This window comes from Pseudoliparis swirei, chromosome 17, assembly GCF_029220125.1.
Source record: "Pseudoliparis swirei isolate HS2019 ecotype Mariana Trench chromosome 17, NWPU_hadal_v1, whole genome shotgun sequence".
NCBI classification, from domain to species: domain Eukaryota; kingdom Metazoa; phylum Chordata; class Actinopteri; order Perciformes; family Liparidae; genus Pseudoliparis; species Pseudoliparis swirei.
In genome coordinates, this window is record NC_079404.1 from 23,420,139 (window position 1) to 23,447,466 (window position 27,328).

The 27,328-nt window shown below is 43.0% G+C and overlaps 2 protein-coding genes across 2 annotated transcripts; both read left to right on the plus strand.

Moving 5' to 3' along the window:
* The first annotated feature begins 3,389 nt into the window (after positions 1–3,389).
* On the plus strand, positions 3,390–17,126 carry LOC130207600 (DNA helicase MCM8-like). The gene is made up of 22 exons (XM_056436248.1): positions 3,390–3,464; positions 3,965–4,034; positions 4,101–4,164; positions 4,433–4,498; positions 4,586–4,668; positions 4,776–4,925; positions 5,097–5,194; positions 6,256–6,457; positions 8,244–8,329; positions 8,463–8,608; positions 9,113–9,187; positions 9,273–9,408; positions 9,493–9,523; positions 9,725–9,862; positions 10,339–10,399; positions 10,529–10,609; positions 10,749–10,944; positions 12,043–12,256; positions 12,340–12,549; positions 12,664–12,740; positions 13,428–13,617; positions 15,938–17,126. Exons 2-22 carry the CDS (start codon positions 3,972–3,974, stop codon positions 16,028–16,030), a joined length of 2,460 nt encoding a protein of 819 aa, XP_056292223.1. The 5' UTR covers positions 3,390–3,464; positions 3,965–3,971; the 3' UTR covers positions 16,031–17,126.
* Positions 17,127–22,113: 4,987 nt separating this feature from the next.
* On the plus strand, positions 22,114–26,576 carry crls1 (cardiolipin synthase 1). The gene is made up of 7 exons (XM_056435465.1): positions 22,114–22,692; positions 23,304–23,441; positions 24,588–24,717; positions 24,815–24,900; positions 25,130–25,198; positions 25,441–25,532; positions 26,096–26,576. The coding sequence occupies exons 1-7, from the start codon at positions 22,252–22,254 to the stop codon at positions 26,187–26,189; spliced, it is 1,050 nt and encodes a 349-aa protein (XP_056291440.1). The 5' UTR covers positions 22,114–22,251; the 3' UTR covers positions 26,190–26,576.
* The last annotated feature ends 752 nt before the right edge of the window (positions 26,577–27,328 follow it).

Consider the following 27,328-nt stretch of genomic DNA (forward strand, 5'->3'; position numbering starts at 1 on the left):
GCGTCTTTTATTTAATATATTTAGAGGCAATTAGACAACATTTTTTTTAAATAACATTAATGCAGTGTGCATGAATTGGGTCAAGTCACGTTTATTTTTACAGCACTTTTTTTAAATGCACTGATAAAAAATTGAATTCATTAATAAAATGATAGGATACATGTAAAAATCACAACACAAACACAGCAGTGCACAAAATCAAATAAAAAAATACAAACAAATGTGTGGTCATTTTTTTCTGATGCAATGATGCAACATGTCCACACGATGGCGGTAGAGAGCCGTCAACATATGTCAGAGTCAGAGAGTCAGTTTTATTTGTCAATTTTCCATATGTGCAAACATACAGAAGATCGAAATTGCGTTTCTCTTCTGTCCAACATAAAGTGAATTGTACAACATATAGACAACATAGAGTGCAAAAATAGTAAAAAACATGTGAACATATAGACAACATAAAGTGCATAGACAACATAAAGTGCAAAAATAGTAAGAAACATGTAAACATATAGACAACATAAATTGTGCTAGCAGCATTCAGACATGTGAGTCTGAAAGAGGACGGAGTGGAGGATGGGGAGAGAGTTCAGCTTCCTGACAGCCTGGTGGATGAAGCTGTTGGACAGCCTGGCGGTGTGAGCCGGAGGCTCCATATCTCCTCCCAGAGGGCAGGAGGCTGAAGAGACCGTGTGAGGGGTGGCAGGGTCACTCACAATCGAGGTCGCTTTGCGGGTGAGGCGGGTGTTGTATATGTCCTGCAGGGATGGGAGGGGGGGGAGTGAGGCACCCATGATCCTTCCAGCTGCCTTCACTATGCGCTGCAGGGCGTTCCTGCTGTGGTCTGTGTAGCTTCCGCCCCACACAGTGATGCTGTTGGTCAGGATACTCTCGATGGTGCCGCAGTAGAAGGTGCACATGATGGATGGGGGCTACCTGCTTTCCTCAGTTTCCGGAGGAAGTAGAGGCGCCTCTGTGCTTTCTTTGCCAGCGATGTAGTGTTGGCTGTCCACGAGAGGTCCTCACTGATTTCCACCCCAGGAATTTGGTGCTGCTGACCTGCTCAATGTCCACACCGTTGATGGTCAGTGGTGGGTGATGGGTGTGGCCTTTCCGGAAGTCAGCAACGATCTCTTTGGTCTTGCTGTTGTTGAGCAGGAGGTTGTTGGCTCCGCACCACGTGGTCAGAAGGTTGACCTCCCTCCTGTAGAGGGTCTCGTCATCCTTGGTGATGAGACCTATCAATGTTGTGTCGCCTGCAAACTTGACCATGTGATTGGTGCTGTAGCTGGTTTTGCAGTCGTGAGTCAGCAAGGTGAAGAGCAGGGGACTGAGCACACAGCCCTGAGGGGCCCCTGTGCTGAGTGTGATGCTGCTCGAGGTGTTGTTGCCAACACGTACTGCTTGTGGCCTCTCACTCAGGAAGTCCAGCAGCCAGTTACACAGCGAGGTGTTGAGCCCCAGCTGGTCAAGTTTGCAGATTAGTTGTTGTGGGATGATTGTGTTGAATGCTGAGCTAAAGTCTATGAACAGCATTCTTACATAGGAGTCTTTTTGTCCAGGTGGGTGAGGGCTGGGTGGAGAGCAGAGCAGATTGCATCCTCCGTGGACCGTTTGGCCCGTATGCAAACTGGAAAGGGTCCAGAGTGGGGGAGAATGGATTTGATATGCGACATGACTAGTCGTTCAAAGCACTTCATGATTATGGGGTCAGTGCCACTGGACGATAGTCGTTGAAGCAGGACGGAGTGGATTTCTTTGGCACAGGTATGATGGTGGTTACCTTGAAGCATGATGGAACAACAGCTTGTCTCAGAGAAGTATTAAAGACATCCGTGAAGACGTCCTTAAGCTCCTCTGCGCAGTCCTTCAGCACACGACCAGGGATGTTGTCTGGACCTGTTGCCTTGTGGGTGTTGATGGACGAGAGAGTCCTCTTCACGCTGGCAGCAGACAGGCACAGAACCTGATCGTGGGAGGGGGCGGAGTCTTGTGTGGACGAGTGCTGTTCTGTGCTTCAAACCGGGCAAAGAAGCTGTTGAGGTTGTTTAGCAGAGAGATGTTGCTGTCGCAGTTCTGTGGCGTGGGTTTATAGTCTGTGATGGTCTGAATGCCCCGCCACAGGCTGCGTGTGTCTCTGCTGTCTTTAAAGTGCCGGGTTATCTTTTTTGTGTAGGAATTTTTGCTTTCCTGATGCCGTGGGACAGGTTGGCTCTCGCTGTTTTCAGGTCCGTTTCGTCCCCAGCTCTGAAGACCCTATTTCTAGTCCTCAGCAGCCGATGGACTTCCCGTTAGCCACGGCTTCTGGTTAGCCAGTGGTGATGGTCTTTACATGGGTCACATCATCAATGCACTTGCTAATGTAAGAAGTAACAGTGTCTGTGTACTCCCCAATGTCAGTGTGGTCGTTGTATGTGGCTGCCTGTTTAAACATTCCCCAGTCTGTTGAGTCAAAGCAGTCTTGGAGGCGCAGGAGGCCCCTCTGGCCACACCATACCTGCTTCAGAACCGGTCTGGAGGCTTTCACTCTGGGTCTGTATGCTGGCATTAGCATGACGGTGATGTGGTCAGAGAGACCTATGTGGGGGAGGCCTTGTACGCTCCTTTGTGGGTTGTGTAGACCAGATCCAAAATGTTGTCTCCTCTTGTAGGAAATCAACATGCTGGTGTAGTTTGGGAAGGACAGTCTTAAGGTTTGCATGGTTGAAATCTCCAGCAAAGATGGTGAAGCCGTCTGGGTGAGCCGTCTGTTGTTCGCTGATGGCCTGATACAGTTCACCGAGTGCCGCATTTCTATCACTGTTGTTGGAGGTCGGGGGGATGTAAACAGCGACTAGCAGAATCGCCGTGAATTCCCTCGGCAGATAAAAAGGACGGCACCTTACGATCATAAACTCCGCCAGTGGTGAGCAGTGTTTACATACCACGGCAGCGTCCCGGCACCATGCGTCCCGGATGTAAACACATACCCCGCCGCCGCGAGTTTTCCCTCCATCAGCGAGGGCTCTGTCCGCTCGGTAGCATGTTAGCTGTTCCAGTCTCACAGCAGAGTCGGGGATGTTGTCGTTTAATGTCGTTGTAATGTCATTGAAGGTCGTCGTCATTATATAAAAACATAGCAAACACGCTTAAATATCTTCTAATGTTGGGTTAAATTTAACTAATAATATCTACTGTTCGTGAATTAATTGCCACCACACATATAATACGATATTTTAAATTTAAAGTATTTATTATTCGTATCTGCAGTAACGTTTCTGTCCTCTAGGGGGCAGCAGAGGGCGCGAGAACCCACTGTCGCACATTAAACCGGAAGAAGACGAAGAAGAAGTTTCAAGGTCTGTGGAGGGAAATTATTACAGCCCGTTGAGTGTAAACTTTACCTTAAATTCGTCCCGTTTTGAGTTAATTTAACACCTTTTTGACGCTTTTTAACCGCCACACGGTTCCTCAAGGCGACTCGAAAGGTTTTTATCGCGCTGTCATCGTGTTTCAAGGCAACATTTAGCTAGTAAAACGTAATGAAAGTCGACGTAACTTAAGGCTGAAGCTAACAACGACGTCTAAACAAACGTAAAAGTAGATTTTGAGTTCAACACGTTTGATTTAAAGTGTTTATTTTGGGCTGTAACGTTAATTCAATGTCAACTAAATGCCCGTTTTTAAAAATGGAGTTTGGCGCCGTGTAAAAATTACAATATTAAATATATTAAATTACACATTTTTGTTGCTGTATATACTCATAGCAACATGCACAGAAATACAGTGAGACATGTCCTGTGTTGATATTAAAAGCATACAATTGGGCTAATTATTTATTTTCCCTCTGCACTTATTTAATATCATTTAAAGTGAGTTGGAAAAAGTGGAAAAGAAGAAGTCACTTGGAAGCTATTTAAATATTTGACTCAAAAACAACAGAAGAAGAAATGTCATTCACCAATGTGCTCTTTCCTCCTCGCTTCAGGAAAGTAATGAGTGGAGAGGAATCCAGAAGAGGCTCATGGAGGGGAGGAGGAGGAGGCAGTAGTAGTAGTGGTTGGAGAGGAAGAGGAGGATGGAGGAGAGGTGGAGCAGCAGCAGGTGGAGGAGGGTGGAGAGGAGGAGGAGGAGGAGGAGGTGCTCGTGGAGGAGGATCAGGAAACGAGCCCTTAAGCAGCCAGAGAGGTGAGTTCAATCCGTCCAGGAATCAACTTTTATGAGGACTCGTATCTCAATATCTATAAAATATATTTGTTTTCAAAGGATCAACATTATTTCTGTTAGCTGACGGCTTCGTACGTGTGGAGGTGTGAGGGAAACATAAAACCAGATGACGGAACATGAGCGTCTGACCTTCCGACTTTTTATCTCGAGAAAATGAAATTAACACGAGAAAAAGCTGCGAGAATAAAGATCATGATAATAAATCTTCACCTCTTTTCTTCCTCTTCAGTCCTTTGTCAGGCGACTCTGGACAGACTGTGTCCCTACAAGGGCTGGGCGCTCTACTTCACTGAAGGTTGGCGTCTGTCCACCATGATGATGATGATGATGATGATGCGGCTCTTCTGTGTCTTTGTAACTGAAGTTTCTGTTTGGTGCTCAGGCTTCATCGAGAGCTCTCCCATTGTGGAGAAGATCAAAGTGTTTGAGAAATATTTCACCTCCAAGATTGAGCTGTATGACAAGGTCAGTGAGCCGGTGGGAGAATATCTGCTTTTATTGGCCACATATCGACATGACAGTTCTTCATTGTGTGTGTGTGTGTGTGTGTGTGTGTGTGTCCGTGTCCTCAGGATGAGATCGAGCGGCAGGGCAGTGTTCTGGTGGATTACGCCGACTTGACTGTAAACGCCGCGGTGCGCGCCGCTCTACCGGACCTGCCCACGGAGCTGAAGGAACAGCCGGAGACCGTCCTCAACTGTCTGGGATTGGCCGTCCACCAGGTACACACACACACACACACACACACACACACGTCATCCGCAAGTTTCAGCCGTTCAGAATGTGGACATGAAGCTATGTGCTCGGTTTATTAGTTAAGTTCTCTGTACATAAACATTGAATGGGAAATTGCAAGTTCTGGTTAACTTGGTGTGTGTGTGTGTGTGTTCCAGGTGTTGACCGTTGATTTGGAGCAGCAGGCCGCCGAGCTGCAGGGGGAGGAGCTTCCCGTCGCTCCGCCGATCGTCAACATCCCTCACGTCAGCGCGAGGTAAAACCTGGAAGTCATGAAATTCTAAAAAAAATGTATTTAATTAATTTGTGTCATTTAAGGTTTATAGTCATGTAGACACGGAGATTTCACAAAATGTTTGGTCATGGAAATTTAGTTTAAAGTCCTGGAAATACATGAGTCTCTCTCTCTGTCTCTGTCTCCCTCTCTCTCACTCCCTCTCTCTCCCTCATTTCCTCACTCCCTCTCTCTCTCTCTCTCCCTCCGTCTCCCTCTGTCTCCTTCTCACTCCCTCTGTCGCTCTCCCTCATTCCCTCACTCCCTCTATCTCTCCCTCACTCTCTCTCACAACCTCTCTCTATCCCTCATTCCCCCTCTCTCTCTCTCTCTCACTCCTCCCCCCCCCCTCTCTATCCCTCATTCCCCCTCTCTCTCTCACTCTCTCTCCTCTCCCTCAATCCCTCTCCCTCTGTCTCTCCCTTACCCCCCCTCTCTCTCTCACTCTCTCCCTCTCCCTCAATCCCTCTCCCTCTGTCTCTCCCTTACCCCCTCTCTCTCTCACTCTCCTCTCCTCAATCCTCTCCTCTGTCTCCCTTACCCCCCCTCTCTCTCTCACTCTCTCCCTCAATCCCTCTCCCTCTGTCTCTCCCTTACCCCCCCTCTCTATCTCACTCCCTCTCTATCCCTCATTCCCCCTCTCTCTCTCTCACTCCCTCTGTCTCTCCGTCTCTCTCCCTCATTCCCTCACTCCCTCTATCTCTCTCCCTCACTCCCTCTCTATCCCTCATTCCCCCTCTCTCTCTCTCACTCTCTCTCCCTCAATCCCTCTCCCTTACCCCCTCTCTCTCTCACTCCTCCCCCCCTCTCTCTCTCTCTCTCCTCTATGCTTTTGAATCCTCATTCTTAGTTTAAATACAACATGTTCTCACCTCTTCATGTCTTCACTGGTATTTGACTGAATGTTAGTTCCTGTAAACGTGGTTTAAAGTCCTTGAGACGTCTCGTTCATCCATTGGTCACACGGAGGTCGTGCGGTCGCACGACCGACCGTTTTCTCCGACTCGCCACCGCCCGACTTCTCTCTCTCTCGTAACTCCCAGGCTCTACAACTACGAGCCGCTGAGCGCTCTGCGGACGCTGCGCGCCAGCGTGTTCGGCCGGCTGGTGGCCGTGAGGGGGACGGTGGTCCGCGTGAGCAACATCCGCCCGCTGTGCACCCGCATGGCCTTCAGGTGCCTGGGGGGCGGCGCGCACCTGCAGTCGCTGCCCCTGCAGCACGGGAAGTACGCCACACCTACCAAGGTACGAACACACACACACACACACACATTCAGCTCTCTGTTTCTTTGTTTACACACATCTTTGTGTGTGTGTATATATATTATATATGTATCTATACGTTATATATGTATATATATATTATATATATTTATAATATTATAAATACTAATAATTATATGTATAATATAGATTTATTTATATATAATATTAATATATATGTATATAGAATTTATATATTTATAATAATATTAATATATATCATTAATATTATATATAATAGTATTAATATATATTATATATATATACTATTAATATATATATTATTGATAAAATAATAATATATATTTATATATAAATAATAATATACATACTATTACTATACAGGGCTCCAGACTGTGACCAAATGGTCGCATTTTGCGCCTAAAATTAGACACAGTGCGAGTAAATTTTTCATCAACTCGCGCATGCGCGACCAGTAAATTAGCAGATTTCTTTTTTTTGTTATTAAATATTTTTGTTGCTTACAAACTTGTTCTACACTTCAGCCCACTATAGTTAGCGGTAATGCCTGAATGACTGGTTTGCTAACCGACATTAACTCCAGAAGAAGAAGAAAGGAGACGAAAACCGAAGAAGAAGGCTGGCCTGTGTGAGGGGGGGCTAATGTGTGAAAAGAGGCGCACCGCAACGGAGACGCAACGAGGCCGAGGGCCGCAGAGAGAGAGGTCAGAGGATCCTCACCACCGAAGCGGCGTCCCGTCCCCGAGTTGAATCTCTGGGTCAACTCAGCCGACTCTCACATGTCTGCCCTTATAGACTGATGCTCACGGTAAACACATTCCATCAGGAGAGCGAGGATTTTGATAAAGTTAGCGGAAGGATTTAAGTGACAACATCCGGTTTTGCAAAGTTAGCGGAAAGAACCACGTGAAACAACATCCGTTTATCAAAATAAGATGTCGACAAATCATACACTAACATATAAAAGTAAACAATGAACTGATGTATCTTTATAGATAGTTTCTGAGATTTAGCTTAAATTATGCTAACATTAAAACATTTTTACTGGACCAAGGAAGAGTTTATAAAAATTAGTCAGTCTTTTGTATGTTAAGAAAAGTCCTGTAAATAGATTTCCCCAAGAGTTCCAGGAAATGAATGATGCAGATGTGTTCCATACATATCTGAAATCCCCTACAATAGCGATTAAACTATTTTAATGTATCAATTAGGACATTTTTCAAAGTAAAAGTCCTAAATGTTTAAAGAAATCGGTAATTTCTTTAATGTTTGAGTTGCTTTATATATGTATTTCCTCATAGTCCTAGGCAATAATGCTACACAATAAATAGAATGCTTCAATCAACACCGTGATCGGTGATTGGTATTATCGGATCGGCAGATACTGATTTCAGTGATCGGTATTATCGGTGATCGGCAGATACTGATTTCAGTGATCGGAAACACTGGAGTTGATAAGCGTGTCTTGTCTGATCAATACACAACAGTGAGGTGCGTGAATGGACCGAGCGGCCAGCTGCTGATCACGCACTCAATAGCTCGACTGCATGAATAGAAGGTGCGCGTGTAGCGCGCAAAACATTTTTTTGGGAGCACCCAAGACCCATTTTGACCCAGGAAAAAGTGCGCCCCTAAATTTTCTGCTTGCGCCCCTAACATTTTAAGTTAGGAGCGACTGTGCTCCTAGTTAAAAAAGTTAGTCTGGAGCCCTGCTATATATTATTAATATATATATATATATATATATAAATGATTACTTAAGCGTGCCCATGTGTCTTTCAATAAGTGCATCCAGCCCGATTGCCGCAGTCGTTCCTTCGCCCCGATCCGGAACTCTCCTCTGACTCACACCGTCGACTTCCAGATCATCAAGTGAGTCCACCATCCAGCGGCTGAATTACAGGAGATGTGTGTGTGTGTGTGTGTGTTTGTTTGTTTGTTTGTGGACACTTATGTCGTGGTCATACTTCATCTGACCGCCGTTTGTGTCTGCGTGCTCCGTCAGGGTGCAGGAGCTGATCGGCGGGGAGCAGAGGGAGACCGGACGCATCCCGCGCACCGTGGAGTGTCACCTGACCTCCGACCTCTGCGACAGCTGCGTCCCCGGAGACACGGTCACGGTGACCGGCATCGTCAGGGTCACCAGCGACGGTACAAAACGCACACACACACACACACACATACATACACACACACACACACACATGTCTTTAAGTTGGAGTTTAGGGTTGGAGTAAACTTTTGCCTCTTATTGGCAGTTAGTTAAATGTAAGATATATATATATATATATTTATTATATATATTAATTATATATATATTATATATGTATATATATATTATATATATTTATTATATAAATACTAATAATATATGTATAATATATATATATTTATATATAATATTAATATATATATATAATTTAAATATTTATACTATTGATATGTATAATTCTTATTATATATAATAGTATTAATATATATTTATACTATTGATATATATAATTCTTATTATATATAATAGTATTAATATATATTATATATATATATACTATTAATATATATTATTAATATATTTATTATAATATATATATAAATAATATATATATACACACACATACAGTTGGGCTCTCTCTCCTAACACTCTTTCCTCTGCAGGGACTTCCCGGGGGAACAAGGACCAGTGCGTGTTCCTCCTCTACATCGACGCCACTTCAGTCAGCAACACTAAAGGTTCTGAAGCTCGTTTGGACCCGAGTCCTGCTCAGCTGTTACATTTATTTTAAAACAGAGCGATAAGGTGTTCTCTGGTTCTTAGGTCAAAGGTCCAAGTTGGCTCAGGGGTCAGGGGGGTCGCTTGAAGACCGCTGTGGGGGGGAGGAGTTCACCCTGAAGGAGCTGTACGCCGTCCAGGAGATCCAGTCCCAGCCGGACCTGCTGAGGCTCATCGTGCAGTGAGATGTTTATTATTATATTCATTATGTTTATTATTATTATTAGTTTCGGACTCGTAACTCTGGTTTTCTCTCTGCTCTCAGCTCTTTGTGTCCCGTCATCTACGGACAGCTGGTGAGTCGCCCGCCGCCAACGAGACTCAGACCCCCCCCCCCAACGAGACTCAGACCTCCCAACGAGACTCAGACCCCCCCAACAGCCTTTTCATCAGAAGTTACAAATGGATATATTTCTTCACACCCCCGGTAAACGGGGGTGTTTTCTGTCCTCGGGCCGACGTTGTGTGTGTGTGTGTGTGTTGTGTGTGTGTCCCAGCTGGTGAAGGCCGCTCTGGCCCTGGTGTTGTTTGGAGGTCGACAGAAACACACGGACAAGAACAGCGTCCCGGTTCGGGGGGACCCCCACATCCTGATGGTGGGGGACCCCGGCGTGGGGAAGAGCCAGATGCTGCAGGTAGAGACGCGTCACACGGAGCCGGAAAACACTAAGCCAGAACGACCCCCAGAAATATAATGTGGCCCCTGATATCACTCGAGGAGGAGGGGCAAAAAGAAATGCCCCCATAAATGCACCCAAAAATTATAATTGTTAATAGTAGTTTAAAAATGTAATAATAACCACAAAAAATAAGAATAACATTGAATATGATTGTCTTGATTTATGTTTCCTGTGTAATAGTCATATTGCCATTTTTATGACAATTGCTCGTATACTTTAATCCTAAATAAGTATATTTATTATTTTTGAACAAAGATTAAATGTTAATTCACAAGTTTCAAAAAAGTGCCCCCAATTTATTTTATTTTTTCATTTTAAATGCCCCTGAAAAATGTGTAAATGTCGTACCCTGCGGCTACACCTTCTACACACCCGTCTCTCTGTGTGTGCTCATGTAAACATAACACTTGTGTATTCATTGTGTGTACTAGGCGGTGTGTAACTTGGCTCCCAGAGGAATCTATGTGTGCGGCAACAGCACGAGCACCGCAGGTACGTCCTCTCCCTGAGCTCCGCAGGTGGGGATTAATCTCTGGACAGTTGTTTTTATTTTTCCAGGTCTTGTTTGGCAACGTAATCCAAGTTGTGAATTACATTCTCAGTGTTTGTGTTTCCCCGTAGGTCTGACCGTGAGTTTATCCCGAGACGCAGGAACCGGGGATTTTGCTCTGGAGGCCGGAGCCTTGGTGCTGTCTGACCAAGGTGGGAAAGAGAGTGCAAGCACAATTATAATAATGTCATTTATGCATGGAGCAATTCTTTAAATATAAAGTTATGAATTATTCTTCTTCGAGCTCTCGTCTTCTCTTTTTATCCTCTTTCTCTGGTCTGTTGTGTTCAGGCCTGTGCTGCATCGACGAGTTCGACAAGCTGGGCAACCAGCAGCAGGCGCTGATGGAGGCCATGGAGCAGCAGTCGGTGAGCCTGGCGAAGGCCGGCATCGTGGCCTCGCTGCCCGCCAGGACGTCCGTGGTCGCCGCCGCCAACCCCGTCGGAGGACATTACAACCGGAGCAAGACGGTGTCTGAAAATCTGAAGTGAGTGAACTCGTTGGCCAATAAGCTGATCGAGTGCTGAATGATTTAACTTTTATATTTAGATTTTTATATATTTTTTTTTTGCGATATATATTTTTTTGGGGGGGGGGGGGTGTTTTCTTATTTATATATATACAGTATATATTTATTTTGTTCATATATATTTATATTATTTTTTATATATATATGTTCATACATATTTTTGTATTTATATATATATCTTTATATATATTTTTACAAAATAGATGTATATAAAATATATATATATATTTTTTTATATATGCACATACATATTTTCTTTTTTATTTATATATATTTTGTAATATATATTGTTTTGAATATATTTATATATATATATCTTAATATATATATTTTTTAGATATATATATATGTTCATACATATATTCTTTTATTTATATTTATCTTTATATATATATTCATACATATATTTTTTAGATATATTTCTTTTTTTTAAATTATATATACAGGACTGTCTCAGAAAATTAGAATATTGTGATGAAGTTCTTTATTTTCTGTAATGCAATTAAAAAAACAAAATTGTCATGCATTCTGGATTCATTACAAATCAACTGAAATATTGCAAGCCTTTTATTCTTTTAATATTGCTGATTATGGCTTACAGCTTAAGAAAACTCAAATATCCTATCTCTAAATATTAGAATATCATGAAAAAGTATACTAGTAGGGTATTAAACAAATCACTTGAATTGTCTAATTAACTCGAAACACCTGCAAGGGTTTCCTGAGCCTTGACAAACACTCAGCTGTTATAAATCTTTTTTTTTACTTGGTCTGAGGAAATATTAAAATTTTATGAGATAGGATTTTAGAGTTTTCTTAAGCTGTAAGCCATAATCAGCAATATTAAAAGAATAAAAGGCTTGCAATATTTCAGTTGATTTGTAATGAATCCAGAATGCATGACATTTTTGTTTTTTTAATTGCATTACAGAAAATAAAGAACTTTATCACAATATTCTAATTTTCTGAGACAGTCCTGTATATACATATATAGATTTTTATTATTATTTATATATAAATATTTATTTAATTATACCTGTGCATCCTTAACTTTAGAATGGGCTCGGCGATTCTCTCCCGATTCGACGTCGTCTTCCTCCTCCTGGACATCCCGGACGAGTCTCACGACCGCCACCTGTCGGAGTACATCATGGCCAACCGGGCGGGGAAAGGCCGGACCAGCGGCTCCGTCGTCACGCGGGCCGGCAGCGACCTGGACACCTCCATCCTGCTGGACCACTCGGACATGCCGCTGTCTGAGCGGCTGCAGGTAAAAAACAGACGGGACACACTCTGGGTGTGTCGTGATATATCAAGAATACTCATGTCAAGTGTGTGTGTGTGTGTGTCGAGGTCCAATCAGGCGAGACCGTCGACGTCATCCCGGTGTGTCTGCTGAGGAAGTACATCAGCTACGCCCGTCGGTACGTCCACCCCCGGCTCTCCCCCGAGGCGGCCCAGACGCTGAAGACCTTCTACCTGTCGCTGAGAGCTCAGGCGCACAGCGCCGACTCCACGCCCATCACCACGCGGCAGCTGGAGTCTCTGATCCGACTCACCGAGGTCGGTCGTGTGTGTGTGTGTGTCTGTGTGTGTGTGTGTGTCCGTGTGCCTGTGTGCCTGTGTGAGTTTGAGGGACGTTTTGCCCTTTTTCTTGTCTGACGTGTTGGTTTGCAGGCGAGAGCCAGGCTGGAGCTGCGGGAGACGGCCACCAAAGAAGACGCTGAGGATGTGGTGGAGATCATGAAACACAGGTGAGACACACGTGACCTGTAACACACGTGACCTGTAACACACATGACGTATAACACGTGACCTGTAACACACGTGACCTGTAACACACGTGACGTATAACACACGTCACTATTTTCTTAAAAGCCCCGGAGAGATTTATACAAATTAAAGATGATGGAAACCAGACGGTTTGATCTGTCTGTGTTCTGGGATTTATTGTTTTCTTGGGTCACACTTATGGACACACACACATGGACACACACACACATACACACTTAGACACACACACACACACAGACACTTGGACACACACGCATAGATACACACACATTGACACATAGACACACGGACTAACATACTTGGACACACGCATATGGACACGCATGGACACACAGAGACAGACACAGACAGACACACACACACTTGGACACACACACATAGACACACGGACACAGAATCACACATGATCACACGGACACACATAGACACACCCACCCACGGACACACACACATAGACACAGACACACTTGGATACACACACATAGACAAACACACACACCCATGGACACACGGACACCCGGACACACTTAGACACACAGACTTTCAAACACACACGGACACACACACCCACACCCTTGTGCTTTTCGTCCCGAGTGCTTTGCTCGTGATCTCAGTCGCTGCATCTCTCTTTATGTTGTTCTTCTCAGTCTGGCGGATACATATTCAGATGGTTTGGGCAATCTGGACTTCCAGCGCTCTCAGCTGGGATCGGGCATGAGTCAGCGGGGCGCCGCCAAGAAGCTGATCAACGCGCTGCACACGTACGCCCAGAGGACCAATCAGACGCAGTTTGACCTCCAGACGCTTCGATCCGTGGCCGCCCAGATGAACATCAAGGTGAAAGACCAGAGAGGCCGGGAGAGGAAACAGAGTTACGTGCCACGAAAAGGCTCAAACATATATATATATATATATACACATTTATTTATGTATATATATATATGTGTTTTTCATATATATATTTATGTATATATATATTTATATATTTTTTCAGATATATATATTTTCTTTATATATGTTTATGTATCTATCTATATATTTTATATACATATTTATATATATATATTGTTATATATATAATTTTTTTAATATATATATATATACAGTATGTATATGTATTTTTATGTCCATAAATTTATTTTATATATATATTTGTAATAGATAGATATATACACTACCGTTCAAAAGTTTGGGATCACCCAGACAATTTCATGTTTTCCATGAAAACTCACACTTTTATTTATCAAATGAGTTGCAAAATGTATAGAAAATATAGTCAAGACATTGACAAGGTTAGAAATAATGATTTGTATTTGAAGTATTAATTTTTTTCTTCAAACTTTGCTTTCGTCAAAGAATGCTCCTTTTGCAGCAATTACAGCTTTGCAGACCTTTGGCATTCTAGCTGTTAATTTGTTGAGGTAATCTGTTGAAATGTCACCCCACGCTTCCTGGAGCACCTCCACAAGTTGGATTGGCTTGATGGGCACTTCTTGCGGACCATACGGTCAAGCTGCTCCCACAACAGCTCAATGGGGTTGAGATCTGGTGACTGGCCACTCCATTACAGACAGCAAGCTGCCTGCTTCTTCCCTCAATAGTTCTTGCACAATGTGGAGGTGTGCTTTGGGTCATTGTCCTGTTGGAGGAGGAAATTGGCTCCAATCAAGCGCTGCCCACAGGGTATGGCATGGCGTTGCAAAATGGAGTGATAGCCTTCCTTATTTAAAATCCCTTTGACCTGGTACAAATCTCCCACTTTCCCAGCACCAAATCAGCCCCAGACCATCACATGACCTCCACCATGCTTGACAGATGGTGTCAGGCACTCTTCCAGCATCTTTTCACCTGTTCTGCGTCTCACAAATGTTCTTCTGTGTGATCCAAACACCTCAAACTTGGATTCATCTGTCCATAACACCTTTTTCCAATCTTCCTCTGTCCAATGCCTGTGTTCTTTTGCCCATCCCAATCTTTTCTTTTCATTGGCCAGTCTCAGATTTGGCTTTTTCTTTGCCACTCTGCCTAGAAGGCCAGCATCCCGGAGTCGCCTCTTCACTGTCGACGTTGACACTGGCGTTTTGCGGGTACCATTTAAAGAAGCTGCCAGTTGAGGACCTGTGAGGCGTCTATTTCTCAAACGAGAGACTCTAATGTACTTGTCTTCTTGCTGAGTTGTGCACCGGGGCCTCCCACTTCTCTTTCTGCTCTGGTTAGAGCCCGTTTGTGCTGTTCTCTGAAGGGAGTAGTACACACTGCTGGAGGAAATTTTCAGTTTCTTTGCAATTTCTCGCATGGAATAGCCTTCATTTCTAAGAACAAGAATAGACTGGCGAGTTTCACAGGAAAGTTATTTTTTTCTGGCCATTTTGAGAGTCTTATCAAACCCACAAATGTGATGCTCCAGATAATCAACTAGCTCAAAGGAAGGCCAGTTGTATAGCTTCTCTCATCAGCAAAACAGTTTTCAGCTGTGCTAACATAATTGCACAAGGGTTTTCTAATCATCCATTAGTCTTCTAAGGCGATTAGCAAACACAATGTACCATTAGAACACTGGAGTGATAGTTGATGGAAATGGGCCTCTATACACCTGTGGAGATATTTCATTAGAAACCAGACGTTTCCACCTAGAATAGTCATTTACCACATTAACAATGTAGTGAGTGTATTTCTGATTGATTTAATGTTATCTTCATTGAAAAAAACAATGCTTTTCTTTGAAAAATACGGACATTTCTAAGTGATCCCAAACTTTTGAACGGTAGTGTATGTATATGTATTTTTATGTCCATAAATTTAGATATACATTTTTATATATTTTACATATATATATTTGAAATATATATATATATTTATACATTTTACATTTGTGTATATATATATATATATATATGTATGTATTTATTACTTATTCACTTTAATCCTACCTTTGCACACAGCCCACATTTCCGGCTCAGGGAGCTAACTCACCATTTCACACTGTATGTATTTGTATTGTATTGTTATATATATATATATATATATATATATATATAGAAAGAAAACAGATTTACGTCCTCGAGAAGCACAAAACCCATCCGTGTCGTTTCCCCGAAGCTCAAGAGAGCGAAGAAGATTTCTAAAATGTATTCCCCCGTCGGTTGATGTCTTCCAGGTGATGGATTTCGAAGGTCTCGTGAGCTCCCTGAACGAACAGGGCTTCCTGCTGAAGAAAGGAGCCAAGCTGTACCAGCTGCAGACCGTCTGACCCGCCCTGCAGGCCTCGCCACGAGGTCAGTGTCCAGGATGAGTGGAACAAAAGGGGGTGGGGTCTCTTCTTTTTTTTTTACTCCTGTGTGACCTTTTGGAAGCGTTAACCACCACAACAATGACTCGACCCTACTGGACAGCAACCACCGGTTCCTAAACGAGGATAAACTTCCTCCCGAAATGAGGAACGAAGATCGACTCACTCCGGTGCACGTGTTTTCAAGAAAATACAACCTCTCTCATGACGCTGCGGGCCAAAGATACCAGTATCTTATATAAATATATTTTAAAAATATATGTGGTTCTTAACCAGTTCACTCCGTCAGGTACACTTTGCTTTCAGTGTACATTTATTTTTGCGCAACAGCGGCTGAAGATGCATTTTGTTTTTCAAAAATTTTAAAGTACAGACTTTGATGTGCTGAATGTCCGAGAGAAGACTTATAGTAGATAAATACTTTTAAAATGACTATAATCTTATAAATAAAGCTGTTTAATACGTTTTTTTCTCCACACGGGGTACTTTGTTCTAGAAATACCTATTTATCTATTTATTTATTTATTTTTACGACAGTTCGAAATGACTATTTTAGAAGTCTCTGCTGTTTTAATGTGTATGAAGTGACCTGTTGCTATAAGTAAACCTTCTCTGTTTGCTCGTAAAGGTTAGATGTTCAGTTGCTTCCCGCGCGGCCCCTCTTTGTGGAGCAGTTCCCGTGTTGCGCCGCTCGATAAAGATTGACACCGCGACACCGTCGTCCGCTGGGATCGTCTCTCCAACGCGGAGCAATTACGAAGCGGGAAGCTCGTCCGAGATTAAACTTTTTCGATGTTCACGTCACCTTCCCTGCCGTTCAAGCAGACCTCTTTTTCATGCAGTTTTAAGATTCTATTCTATCGTTATCGTATAATTATATTTTATTCGGTATCAAGAGTCTAGAATTGGTACGTTGTCCTAAAAACATGTACAGTATTTGTTTCTCATTATTGTCTTTTAAGTGTTCTCAAATGCTTTGTATTGTCACCGGTTTCTGTTTACTTTTTGTATGGTGTGCACTTTATAAGTTAATATTAAACATTTGGTGAATACATTATTTTAATTTCCAGCAAATCTTTTTATTTATTAATTTTTTTTACACAATTGACGGTGATTTATTTAAATACATTCAATATGTACCCAGTTAGAATCAGTCTAAAAAATATATTTTCCAGTAAATCTCAAACGGTTGGTCAATAAATTATTTTATCTTCCAGTAATTTTTTTTTTTTTTTTTTTTACTATTTACGGTGATTTATTTAAATACATTCAATATTTACCCTGTTATTATCATCTAAAAACATAATATTCCTGTAACTCTCAAACATTTGGTTAATACATTATTTTCCAGTAAATATTTTTATTTTTTTACACTATTGACGATGATTTATTTAAATCCATTCAATATTCACCCAGTTATTATCATCTAAAACATAATATTCCTGTAACTTTCAAACATTTGGTTTTATTTACTTGTCGATCTCAAACATTTGGTTCCCAAAAAATGTTTTTATCTGTTTAATATTTAGTAATAGGCCTGATAGAGCTCTAAAAACTCTCAACATGGTAACTGGACTTTCTGACCACAATCTAATGGTGCGTTCACACCGGACGCGTCGAAAAAATTCTCTACGCGTCTGACGCAGCAGGCTCGACGCGCGTCGAAAAAAGGGTGTTCACACCAGACGCGTCGGACGCGTCGGGGGCGGAGTCATAAATGCATCGAGGAACGACAGGACCGCAGAGGACTTCCTTAGTGGACCGAGCTGCACTCCCACTGCGCTGCTCTCTCTCTCTTCTCTCTTTGATACGTGTCTCTGAGACTTTTCCACCTCCGGCGGCAGATCTCCTCTGCCATGAAACACATATGCCGGCGGTTGGTTGATGGTAAAGTACAACAAATAGCGAGAATAAAAGCAAATACATACATTCAAAACTTACCAGGAAGTCCCACGGCTTCTCCGACCTTGTTCCACGCTTTATGTTTATAGCTCCGGTTTCGGTAAGCATAAAGAGTTGTATCGTAAAGTTCGGGGTGCCCACAGACGGCGATAATAATCTTGTCTTCCATTTTTTTTCAACCGGCAGGACGATGACGAGCGGAGCTGCTCAACGCTGATTGGTTGACGCAACTATGACTCACGCGTCTTTGCTGCCAAAGTTGGGAAATTTGAACTCGCGCGTCAACGAGCTGCGTCTGTTCGCGCTGTTCGCTGAGTTCGCCCCGCGACAAACCCTCTATTCGTGCTGCTTCAAACGCGTCTGACGCGCTGCTCGCTGGAAAATACGCAGCTACGCAGCTTCGACGCAGCTTTGCATTGACTTAACATGTAATCTCGACGCGCGTCAAAATTTTGACGCGTCCGGTGTGAACACACCATCACTCTGGTAGTCAAGAAACTAACCAGCAAGCGGTTTAGGCCTTTGGTCAGGGAGGATGAATCCTTTAGAATCCCCAAAAGAAATCTAGATATCTTTCATCATACTCTTCAATTTATTGATTGGGATAATCTACTGTTGGGAATAGACATCGAGGAAGACAGTAAAACATTCTCAGATAAATTAGAGAACACTATGAAGGATTTCAGTTGCAAATTTAGGCACAAACATATCAAACACTCTGTTCCTTGGATGAATGATAATATCTTAAAAATAATGAAAGAACGGGATTCTGCCTTAAAAACTGCAATTAAAAATAAATCGAGCCATGACAGACAACTTTTTGCTATGCTAAGGAACAGAGTGGTAATGAAATTAAGAAAGGCTAAGGCAGATTTCTTCCTGACTGTAATAGAAAAAGCGAGAGGTAAAACTAAAATGGTCTGGGATCAGTTACACAAGCTAATGGGACATCCCAACAAAGTAAGGAAGCTGCAAGAACTTAACATTAATGGTAAACTGTCAAATAATCCAGTTGAAATAGCAAACGCTTTCAATCACTATTTCATTGATTCTGTTGCTACCATTGCTAAATGTTTCTCCCCTGAGATTAGACCTGTCTGTACAGTAAATACATTGGAGCCAACTTTCATCATAAGAAATGTCACTCATTCAGACGTCACAAGAATAATCAGTTCTCTTAAACCATCCAAAACTAAAGATACATTTGGTATGGATGCCGTTATGCTCAAAACTCTTACCAAAACGCTAATAAATCCCATCAGCAATATCATCAACCTCTCAATCTCTCAAAACATGTTTCCCAGTGTTTGGAAGTCGACTGCTGTTATTCCAGTATTCAAAGAAGGAGATCGCCTTTCTCCCTCTAATTACAGACCAATCAGTATCCTGCCTACAATATCAAAGGTTGCAGAGAAGTTGGTAGCTGAGCAAATGATCTGCCATTTGAAAAACAGTCCCTTTGCCCTTCATCCAATGCAATTCGGCTTTAGAGCCAATTATTCCACTGAGACGGCCACCTGTTTCTTCACTGAAAAAATCTAAATTCTACTGGACAAAGGGGGTGTTGTTGGAGTTGTGTATCTTGATCTCAAAAAGGCATTTGACACTGTAAATCATAGTATTCTTTTGTCTAAATTGCACAGTTACAACTTCTCCTCAGGTACACTTAAATGGATGGAATCATATTTGCTAAATAGGTCACAGTCTGTCCAAATTCAAAAACATCAATCCGCTGCCCTCCGCTTGTCCACAGGTGTCCCACAAGGATCTGTCCTGGGCCCATTATTATTTTCCTTATATATTAATGATCTGCCATCAGTTTGTCCTCATTCCAATATTCAAATGTATGCTGATGACACTGTCATTTATTTGCATGGCAGCAATTTGGGAGATGTAGCGAAAGAACTCACTACATCCATGGCTAATGTGACTACTTGGTTAACGCAATGTTGTTTACAACTCAATATATCCAAAACTGTGTGTATGTTTTTTACCAAAAGAAACTCTGATAGTGTAGAACCGGATGTTTTTGTATCTGGGGAGAGGCTAAAGGTTGTATCTGAATACAAGTACCTGGGAGTACTTTTTGATTCTAATTTGTCTTTCAAATCAGAATCAGAATCAGAATCAGAATCAGAAACAGGTTTATTGCCAAAGAATGTTTTCACAAACAAACGAGGAATTTTTTTTGGTGGAAGGTGCAACATTTGGACATGACAAACAAACAACAATCAATGCGACGGAAAGACAACAAATAATGTGAGAGTGTTTGGGTGTGTGCTTCAAGTGGTGTGTTTTAGTTGAAGTGCATGTTAAAGTGACGTGTGTGGAGGAGGGAAGAAGAAGGAGGAGGGAGGAGGAGGGAGGAAGAGGGAGGAGGAGGAAGAGGAAGGAGCGGGAAGAAGGAGGAGAGAGGAAGGTGGAAGAAGAGGTGGTAGTCCTGGGGGTGACAGTCAGTCAGTCCCGGTGTCCATTCATGAGCCCGACCGCCGTCGGAAAAAGCTTTGGTGTGGCGGGTGGACTTAGTCATGATGGACGCAGCCTCCTCCCGAGGAGGGACTCGAACAGGGAGTGTCCAGGGTGGGAGGGGTCGGCCACAATCTTTCTGGCCCGCTTCAGTGACCTGGAAGTGAACAGGACCTGGAGAGAAGGCAGATTGCAGCCGATAACCCTCTCGGCCGAGCGGATGATGCTCTGCAGCCTGCGCTTGTCTTTGGCTGTGGCTGCAGGGTGCCAGACGGTGATGGAGGAGCAGATGATGGACTCAACGATGGCCGTGTAGAACTGTACCATCATCTTCCCTGGCAGGTTGAATTTCCTCAGCTGCCTCAGGAAGAACATCCTCTGCTGGGCCTTCTTGGAGATGGAGCCGATGTTCAGCTCCCACTTGAGGTCCTGGGAGATGATGGAGCCCAGGAAGCGGAAGGACTCCACAGCGTCGACGGGGGAGTCACACAGGATGAGAGGTGAAAAAAGTTTGTAATCGGGTAAAATACAATCTATCCAATTTCCGATTCTCGCGCAACTACATGTCAACAGAGGCAGCTAAAACATTCATGCATTCAATGGTTATTTCCCACATGACCTACTGTTTAACAACCTGGTCACATGCTAGTGCCACTACGCTCAAACCATTACAGTCATTATACAAGCGGACGCTCAAAACTCTTGATAAGTTCTGTCACATCATTGTCCTATACTAAAAAAATACAACTTGCTTAGTTGGGATAACTTGATTAAATATGTGCACGTCTGTCTGATGTACAAAATCATACATGGATTGACCTCTCCTCCTCTCAAACAATTTGTCACCACACGAACTGGATATCGGCTCACAAGAGGAGCAGCGAGAGGGGATTGTATCATCCCTCTCAGGAAAAGTGCTTTTAGTCATGCTGCTTTCTCAGTACAAGCAGCAGTTGACTGGAACTACATTCCAGGATCTATCAGAGAGCTACAATCATTCAACTCTTTTAAAGCAGAAACAAAGAAATGGTACATTACTACCCAGCTCTGTCAGCACTAGACTGTAACGGCTCCTCCTCCTCCATCTGCCCAGGTTGGACTTTCATTTTTCCTGTCTGTCAGTTGTTGTCTGTCTGTTGTCCGGTCTCTGTATGTCTTGACTTGCTGGTCGGCCGTTTGCTCCACCTGCGTGTCTTCTCTTGTCGTTCACCTGTTTGCAGTTATATGTCACATTTAGTCTGTAAGCTTTTACGTTGTATCTCTGACATTATGTTTTTATTCTGTCCATTTTAACATTGTTCTCCCTTATTTTATTTGCTTTATCTGTAGATTGTATTTGTAATCTTATGTTTTTAGGTTTGTTCTTAACATCAGCAACATTGGGACTACAGATGAAAAATAGCCTCTTGGCTAACTCTGGCACATTTACTGCAAAGTTTTTATCAATGTGCACTGTCCCTTATTAAATAAACCATTATAAAAAATTAAAAAATATTGATTTATTTAACATTTAAATATATTAAATATTTACCCTGTTATTATCAGTCTAAAAAAAAAAATATTACTACGGGACCGATATGGTCACTTTTCTATTTGCCAGTATAAAAACTGAGCCGTCATTTATTTTTTCAAAATAAAAGTCCTCGCGAGTTTTTACGACTTCCGGCGCGGTGTCAGTTTACGGCAACATGGCAGCCGGCAGTCCGGAGCGCCGGTCCCGTCGGCTCTGACCGGCAGAGGCTGAAAAACGACCCGTCATGAAACCGGTAACGGACCGCGCGAGACCACAAGGTAGTTAACGGCTCGTGAAGACAATGTTGCTGTGTTTCGGGAAGATTTCCGGTCCGCTGGGCCGCGGCGCAGCGAGCGTCGCGCGCCGCCTCGAGCCGCCTGCGTCATGGCGGCGCGGCTACACACCTGCGCCCGACGCCCGCGCGTGCGACTCCCGACTCTTCGGAGTCGAGGAGGCGACGGACGGCCCGCGAGGGCGCGCGACGTGCTGGAGCGCGAGCACGAGCCTCCCGCGGGTCAACGCGACGACGCCCTGGCGGTGGCACGCGCGAGGAACCGTGCTCCTGCACCGGGGAGGTCACGAGAGGTCGGTGGCGGGGCTCCTGTATCCGGTGTCCCCGGTAGCCCGGGGGCTCTGCAGCGGAAAGACCAGAGAGGGCCGGAAGGAGGCCGGGGAGCCGGAGCCGGTACCGGGACACGGGGAGACGGTACCGGGACACGGGCTCTTCAAGTTCAAAGAGCTGGTGAGTAAAAGTAAAACGTCTTTAATTTTAATATAACATTATTTAAGCTTATCATAGGATTGTTGTGATGCATAGTTTGTAAACAGCATGTTTTTTATTGTTTATTAGACTGTTAGATTTACAACAATGTCATTGTGTGTAAAATATTATATATATATATATATAATATTTTATATATATATATGTGTGTAAAATATATATATATATAACATAATATTTTACACATATATTATTATATATATAATATATGTGTGTAAAATATTATATATATCATATTTTACACATATATTATAAATAATATGATCACCATGATATATATATAATATATATAAATAAATATATATATATATAAAATTACAGGAACTTGTCAAATACATAAAGTGGAGCAGGTGTCATGTTAAATTCTGTAATAAAATTAAGGAAAATAAAGTGACGTTACATCGGCTGATTTTAGCTGATATTTACGGTAAATATGAAAGATATGAACTTATTGGATAGTTAGTCCACTGGAGAGCAAAGACGAGTACTTTTCAACTGAAAGTGTTATTTGTTTAATAGTTTTGTCGTTGAAATGTCACACACCTTAATGGATATATGTTCCTGTGTGTCAGTATGAGAACCCGTGGACGGTCCCTAACTTCCTGTGCATGAGCCGCATCCTGCTGGCGCCGTTCTTGGGTCACCTGATCATCCAGCAGCACTTCCACCTCAGCCTGGCCCTGTTCACGCTGGCCGGAGCCACCGACGTGGTACCACACACACACACACACACACACACATGTACACACGCATGTACACATACATACACACACGTACACACACACAAATGTACACACGCATGTACACAAACACATGCGCACGCTTTATCTTTAGCGCTCACTGAAACCCCCCAAAAAAACTCACTCTCTCTTTCCACCTCTTTCTGTCTCTCCACACTTTCTGTCTCTCTCTGTCTCCACCTCTTTCTGTCTCTCTCTCCACCACATTCTGTATGTCTCTCTCTCTCTCCACCTCTTTCTCTGTCTCTCTCGCTCTACCTCTTTCTGTCTCTCCACCTTTTTCTTTCTCTCTCTCTCCACCTCTTTCTCTGTCTCTCTCTACCTCTTTCTGTCTCTCTCTCTCTCTACCTCTTTCTCTCTCTCTCTACCTCTTTCTCTGTCTCTCTCTCTACCTCTTTCTCTCTCTCTCTACCTCTTTCTCTGTCTCTCCACCTCTTTCTCTGTCTCTCTCTCTACCTCTTTCTCTGTCTCTCTCTACCTCTTTCTCTCTCTCTCTACCTCTTTCTCTGTCTCTCACTCTACCTCTTTCTCTCTCTCTCTTTCTCTCTCTCTCCACCTCTTTCTCTGTCTCTCTCTCTACCTCTTTCTCTCTCTCTCTGTCTCTCTCTCTACCTCTTTCTCCATCTCTCTCTCTCCACCTCTTTCTCTGTCTTTCTCTCTACCTCTTTCTCTGTCTCTCTCTCTACCTCTTTCTCTCTCTCTCTACCTCTTTCTCTCTCTCTCCACCTCTTTCTCTGTCTCTCTCTACCTCTTTCTGTCTCTCTCTCTACCTCTTTCTCTGTCTCTCTCTCTACATCTTTCTCTCCACCTCTTTCTGTCTCTCCACCTTTTTCTTTCTCTCTCTCTCCACCTCTTTTTCTCCGTCTCTCTCTCTACCTCTTTCTGTCTCTCTCTCTACCTCTTTCTCTCTCTCTTTCTACCTCTTTCTCTCTCTCTCCACCTCTTTCTCTGTCTCTCTCTCTACCTCTTTCTCCGTCTCTCTCTCCACCTCTTTCTCCGTCTCTCTCTCTACCTCTTTCTCTCTCTCTCTCCACCTCTTTCTCTCTCTCTCTACCTCTTTCTCTCTCCCTCTCTCTCTCCACCTCTCTCTCTCTCTCTCCACCTCTTCTCTCTCAGCTGGACGGCTACATCGCCAGAACGTGGCCCAATCAAAAGTCGGCGTTGGGCAGCGCTCTCGACCCATTGGCCGATAAGATCCTGATCAGTTTCCTGTACGTCAGCCTGACCTACGCTGACCTCATCCCAGGTCCTCTGAGTTTAGGTGTCTCTACCTGTGTGTGTTGTGTGTGTGTGTGTTGTGTGTGTTCCAGGATGTGTGTATCCATCTTGTGTTCTGTCCTCAGCTTTGCTGACGGCCCTGGTGATCTCCAGAGACGTGGGTTTGATAGCGGCCGTCTTCTGGGTCCGGTACAAGACCGTCCCGGCGCCGGTGAGACAGACACACACACACACACACACACACGTGGACTGAAGAATAAACACTAAAAGAATATGAATGCACTTAACGCGCTCTCTCTCTTTCTGTCTCTCGCTCCCCCTCTCTCTCTCTCCACCTCTGTGGCTCTACCTCTTTCTGCCTGTCACCCTCTCTCCACCTCTTTCTGTCTCTCTCTCTCTCCACCTCTTTCTGTCTCTCTCTCTCTCTCTCCTTCCTCCAGGTGACCCTGAGCAAGTTTTTTAACCCCTGCTACACCACAGCTCAGCTCAAACCCACACTCTTCAGCAAGGTGACGCACACACACACACACATGCACACACACACACTGGACTTTAAAATAAAATACTTATTTATTTTCAATCCTTAATACTTGGACGGTTAAACTCTGTTATGCAACAACAAAAACTCACACATTAGGTTTCCTTTTAATTTTGATACCTGAAGAGAACAAAGTGTTTTGTTCTTGGACCAAAAATAATTCACTCAACTTGAATCATTTCATAATAATAATATTCTTCCTTACATAACCAGGTGAACACGGCCATCCAGCTCCTCCTGGTCGCCTCCTCTCTGGCTGCTCCCGTGTTCCAGTACACAGACAGCGTCGCTCTGCAGTGCTTATGGTAACACACACACACACACACACACACACAGGCCTCATCCAATTGTCTTGAATATCCATAAGTCGTTACAACATGTTTTATAGTGCTTTAACGCAAATATTTTCATTTTTCATGTGAGGTTTATAGGTTAAAGTATAGATTAAACTACAGATGAAACGTTGGTACAGTTGTACCCACAAGTCCAGAGGAACCTACGTTCTCTTTTGAAAAAACTATAGTAGAAATATTACATTTACTGATATAAATGTTTTCTGTTTCAATGATATTTATATATATATATATTATATTTTAATTAATTTATGTATATATATTTATATATGTATTTACATATTATTTATATATTTATTTATATATTATTTATATAAATGTTTTTTACATATAATATTTTATATATACTTATATGTATATTGTTACATTTTCCGGGGGAAATTGTATGATGCTGAGATATATTAAATTAAAATCAGGTAAATACATAAGTATGCTGTTGATGTTCAACGGGAACTAGATTGACCAATAAGACGGCCCGGTTGTTACATTGTGTGTGTGTGTGTCTGTTGCTGCAGGTATGTCACCGCGGTGACCACGGCGGCGTCTGGCTACAGCTACTGGCACTACGGCCGCAAGACGGTCCAGGTGCTGAACACCAAATCACCATGACGACCGCCTCCGGACAACAGCGGTGGGGGAGGAGCGAAAAGGCACCGGGCCGACGGAGGCGCCCGATTGGCCGCGGCGGATCGAAAGTGGAACGGACAAGACGGGAGCGCCGAAACCAAGTGGTTGTGACGGAGCGCTCACGCGCCGCCATGTTTCACGGAGAACACGACAGAGAGGGAGCCGCTGGACCGCCGTGTGGACGAGAGACACGTGCACACGGCTAGAACACGCTAACACACACACACACACGCGCGCGTACGTGGTCAGTCGTCTGGCAAAAGCTTCGATTTTTTTCCTCCGTTTTTTCAATCAAGAGGTTGAGACATCAGAGAGGATTGTTTTTTTTGTAAAAACCAATGATTTCTGATTAAAAAAACCAGGAAACCTGCTCTGGTTTGTCTCCGTGTGTCAAACCACGGCCAAAGGGCAGGTTGGTATATTTTTTTGGGGGGCGAGATGGACACGAGTTTAATCTCAGGAGACACAAATCTGACCGTCTGTCCATCCGATGAGCAAACAGAAGATTAACTAAATAATCCATTAATAGAAATGTGAGGTCAGCGTTGACCTGGACCTGCAAATCCTTATTTAGTGGAGCGGAATCAATTATAATATTAATATAGTCGCCAATTAATCTACATTTTGCCAGTGTGTCATTGTCAGAATAATCAAAAGTATTTTTTCTCACAAAAGAAAAACCTAAAAGTGAAATAAATATATTTTTACGTCTTTTAATATCACTATAAATATCTAATATCTTTGAAGACTATTTTCTTTTTTTATTCAGTGATTAGCTGATGTATAAAATAATTCTCTATAATTAATAATTAAGTCCACGCGACCGTCCAGTTTTATTTGGGTTAAATAAAAATGCTCATTGGGTAGAATCTGTCTCATCGATAAGACCATAAATAAAATAAAAAAAGGATTTGCAGTCAACGGTCAAACCTCTAAAGACATTAAATAAAAAGATTATACTAAACGGACAATAAAGACCTTTAATAAAGATGAGATGTCATCACGCTCATTCATCGAGTGCATAAAGACTTCTGGTGCTTTTTAATTAACATTTTCTTTTACGAGACGGTTCCTTAAATCCATCATTTGAGAGCGCTGGTTGGACGAAGCTCCACAGGAGA

Excerpts from the sequence above, each read along its gene's own strand:
- LOC130207600 (XM_056436248.1), top strand. The coding sequence starts at position 3,972 with ATGAGTGGAGAGGAATCCAGAAGAGGCTCATGGAGGGGAGGAGGAGGA. Across the intron at positions 6,458-8,243 it reads AGTACGCCACACCTACCAAG|TGCATCCAGCCCGATTGCCG; the intron begins GTACGAACACAC and ends TCTTTCAATAAG. Across the intron at positions 8,330-8,462 it reads GTCGACTTCCAGATCATCAA|GGTGCAGGAGCTGATCGGCG; the intron begins GTGAGTCCACCA and ends GTGCTCCGTCAG.
- crls1 (XM_056435465.1), top strand. The coding sequence starts at position 22,252 with ATGTTGCTGTGTTTCGGGAAGATTTCCGGTCCGCTGGGCCGCGGCGCA. Across the intron at positions 23,442-24,587 it reads TGGCCGGAGCCACCGACGTG|CTGGACGGCTACATCGCCAG; the intron begins GTACCACACACA and ends CTTCTCTCTCAG. Across the intron at positions 24,718-24,814 it reads CTACGCTGACCTCATCCCAG|CTTTGCTGACGGCCCTGGTG; the intron begins GTCCTCTGAGTT and ends TTCTGTCCTCAG.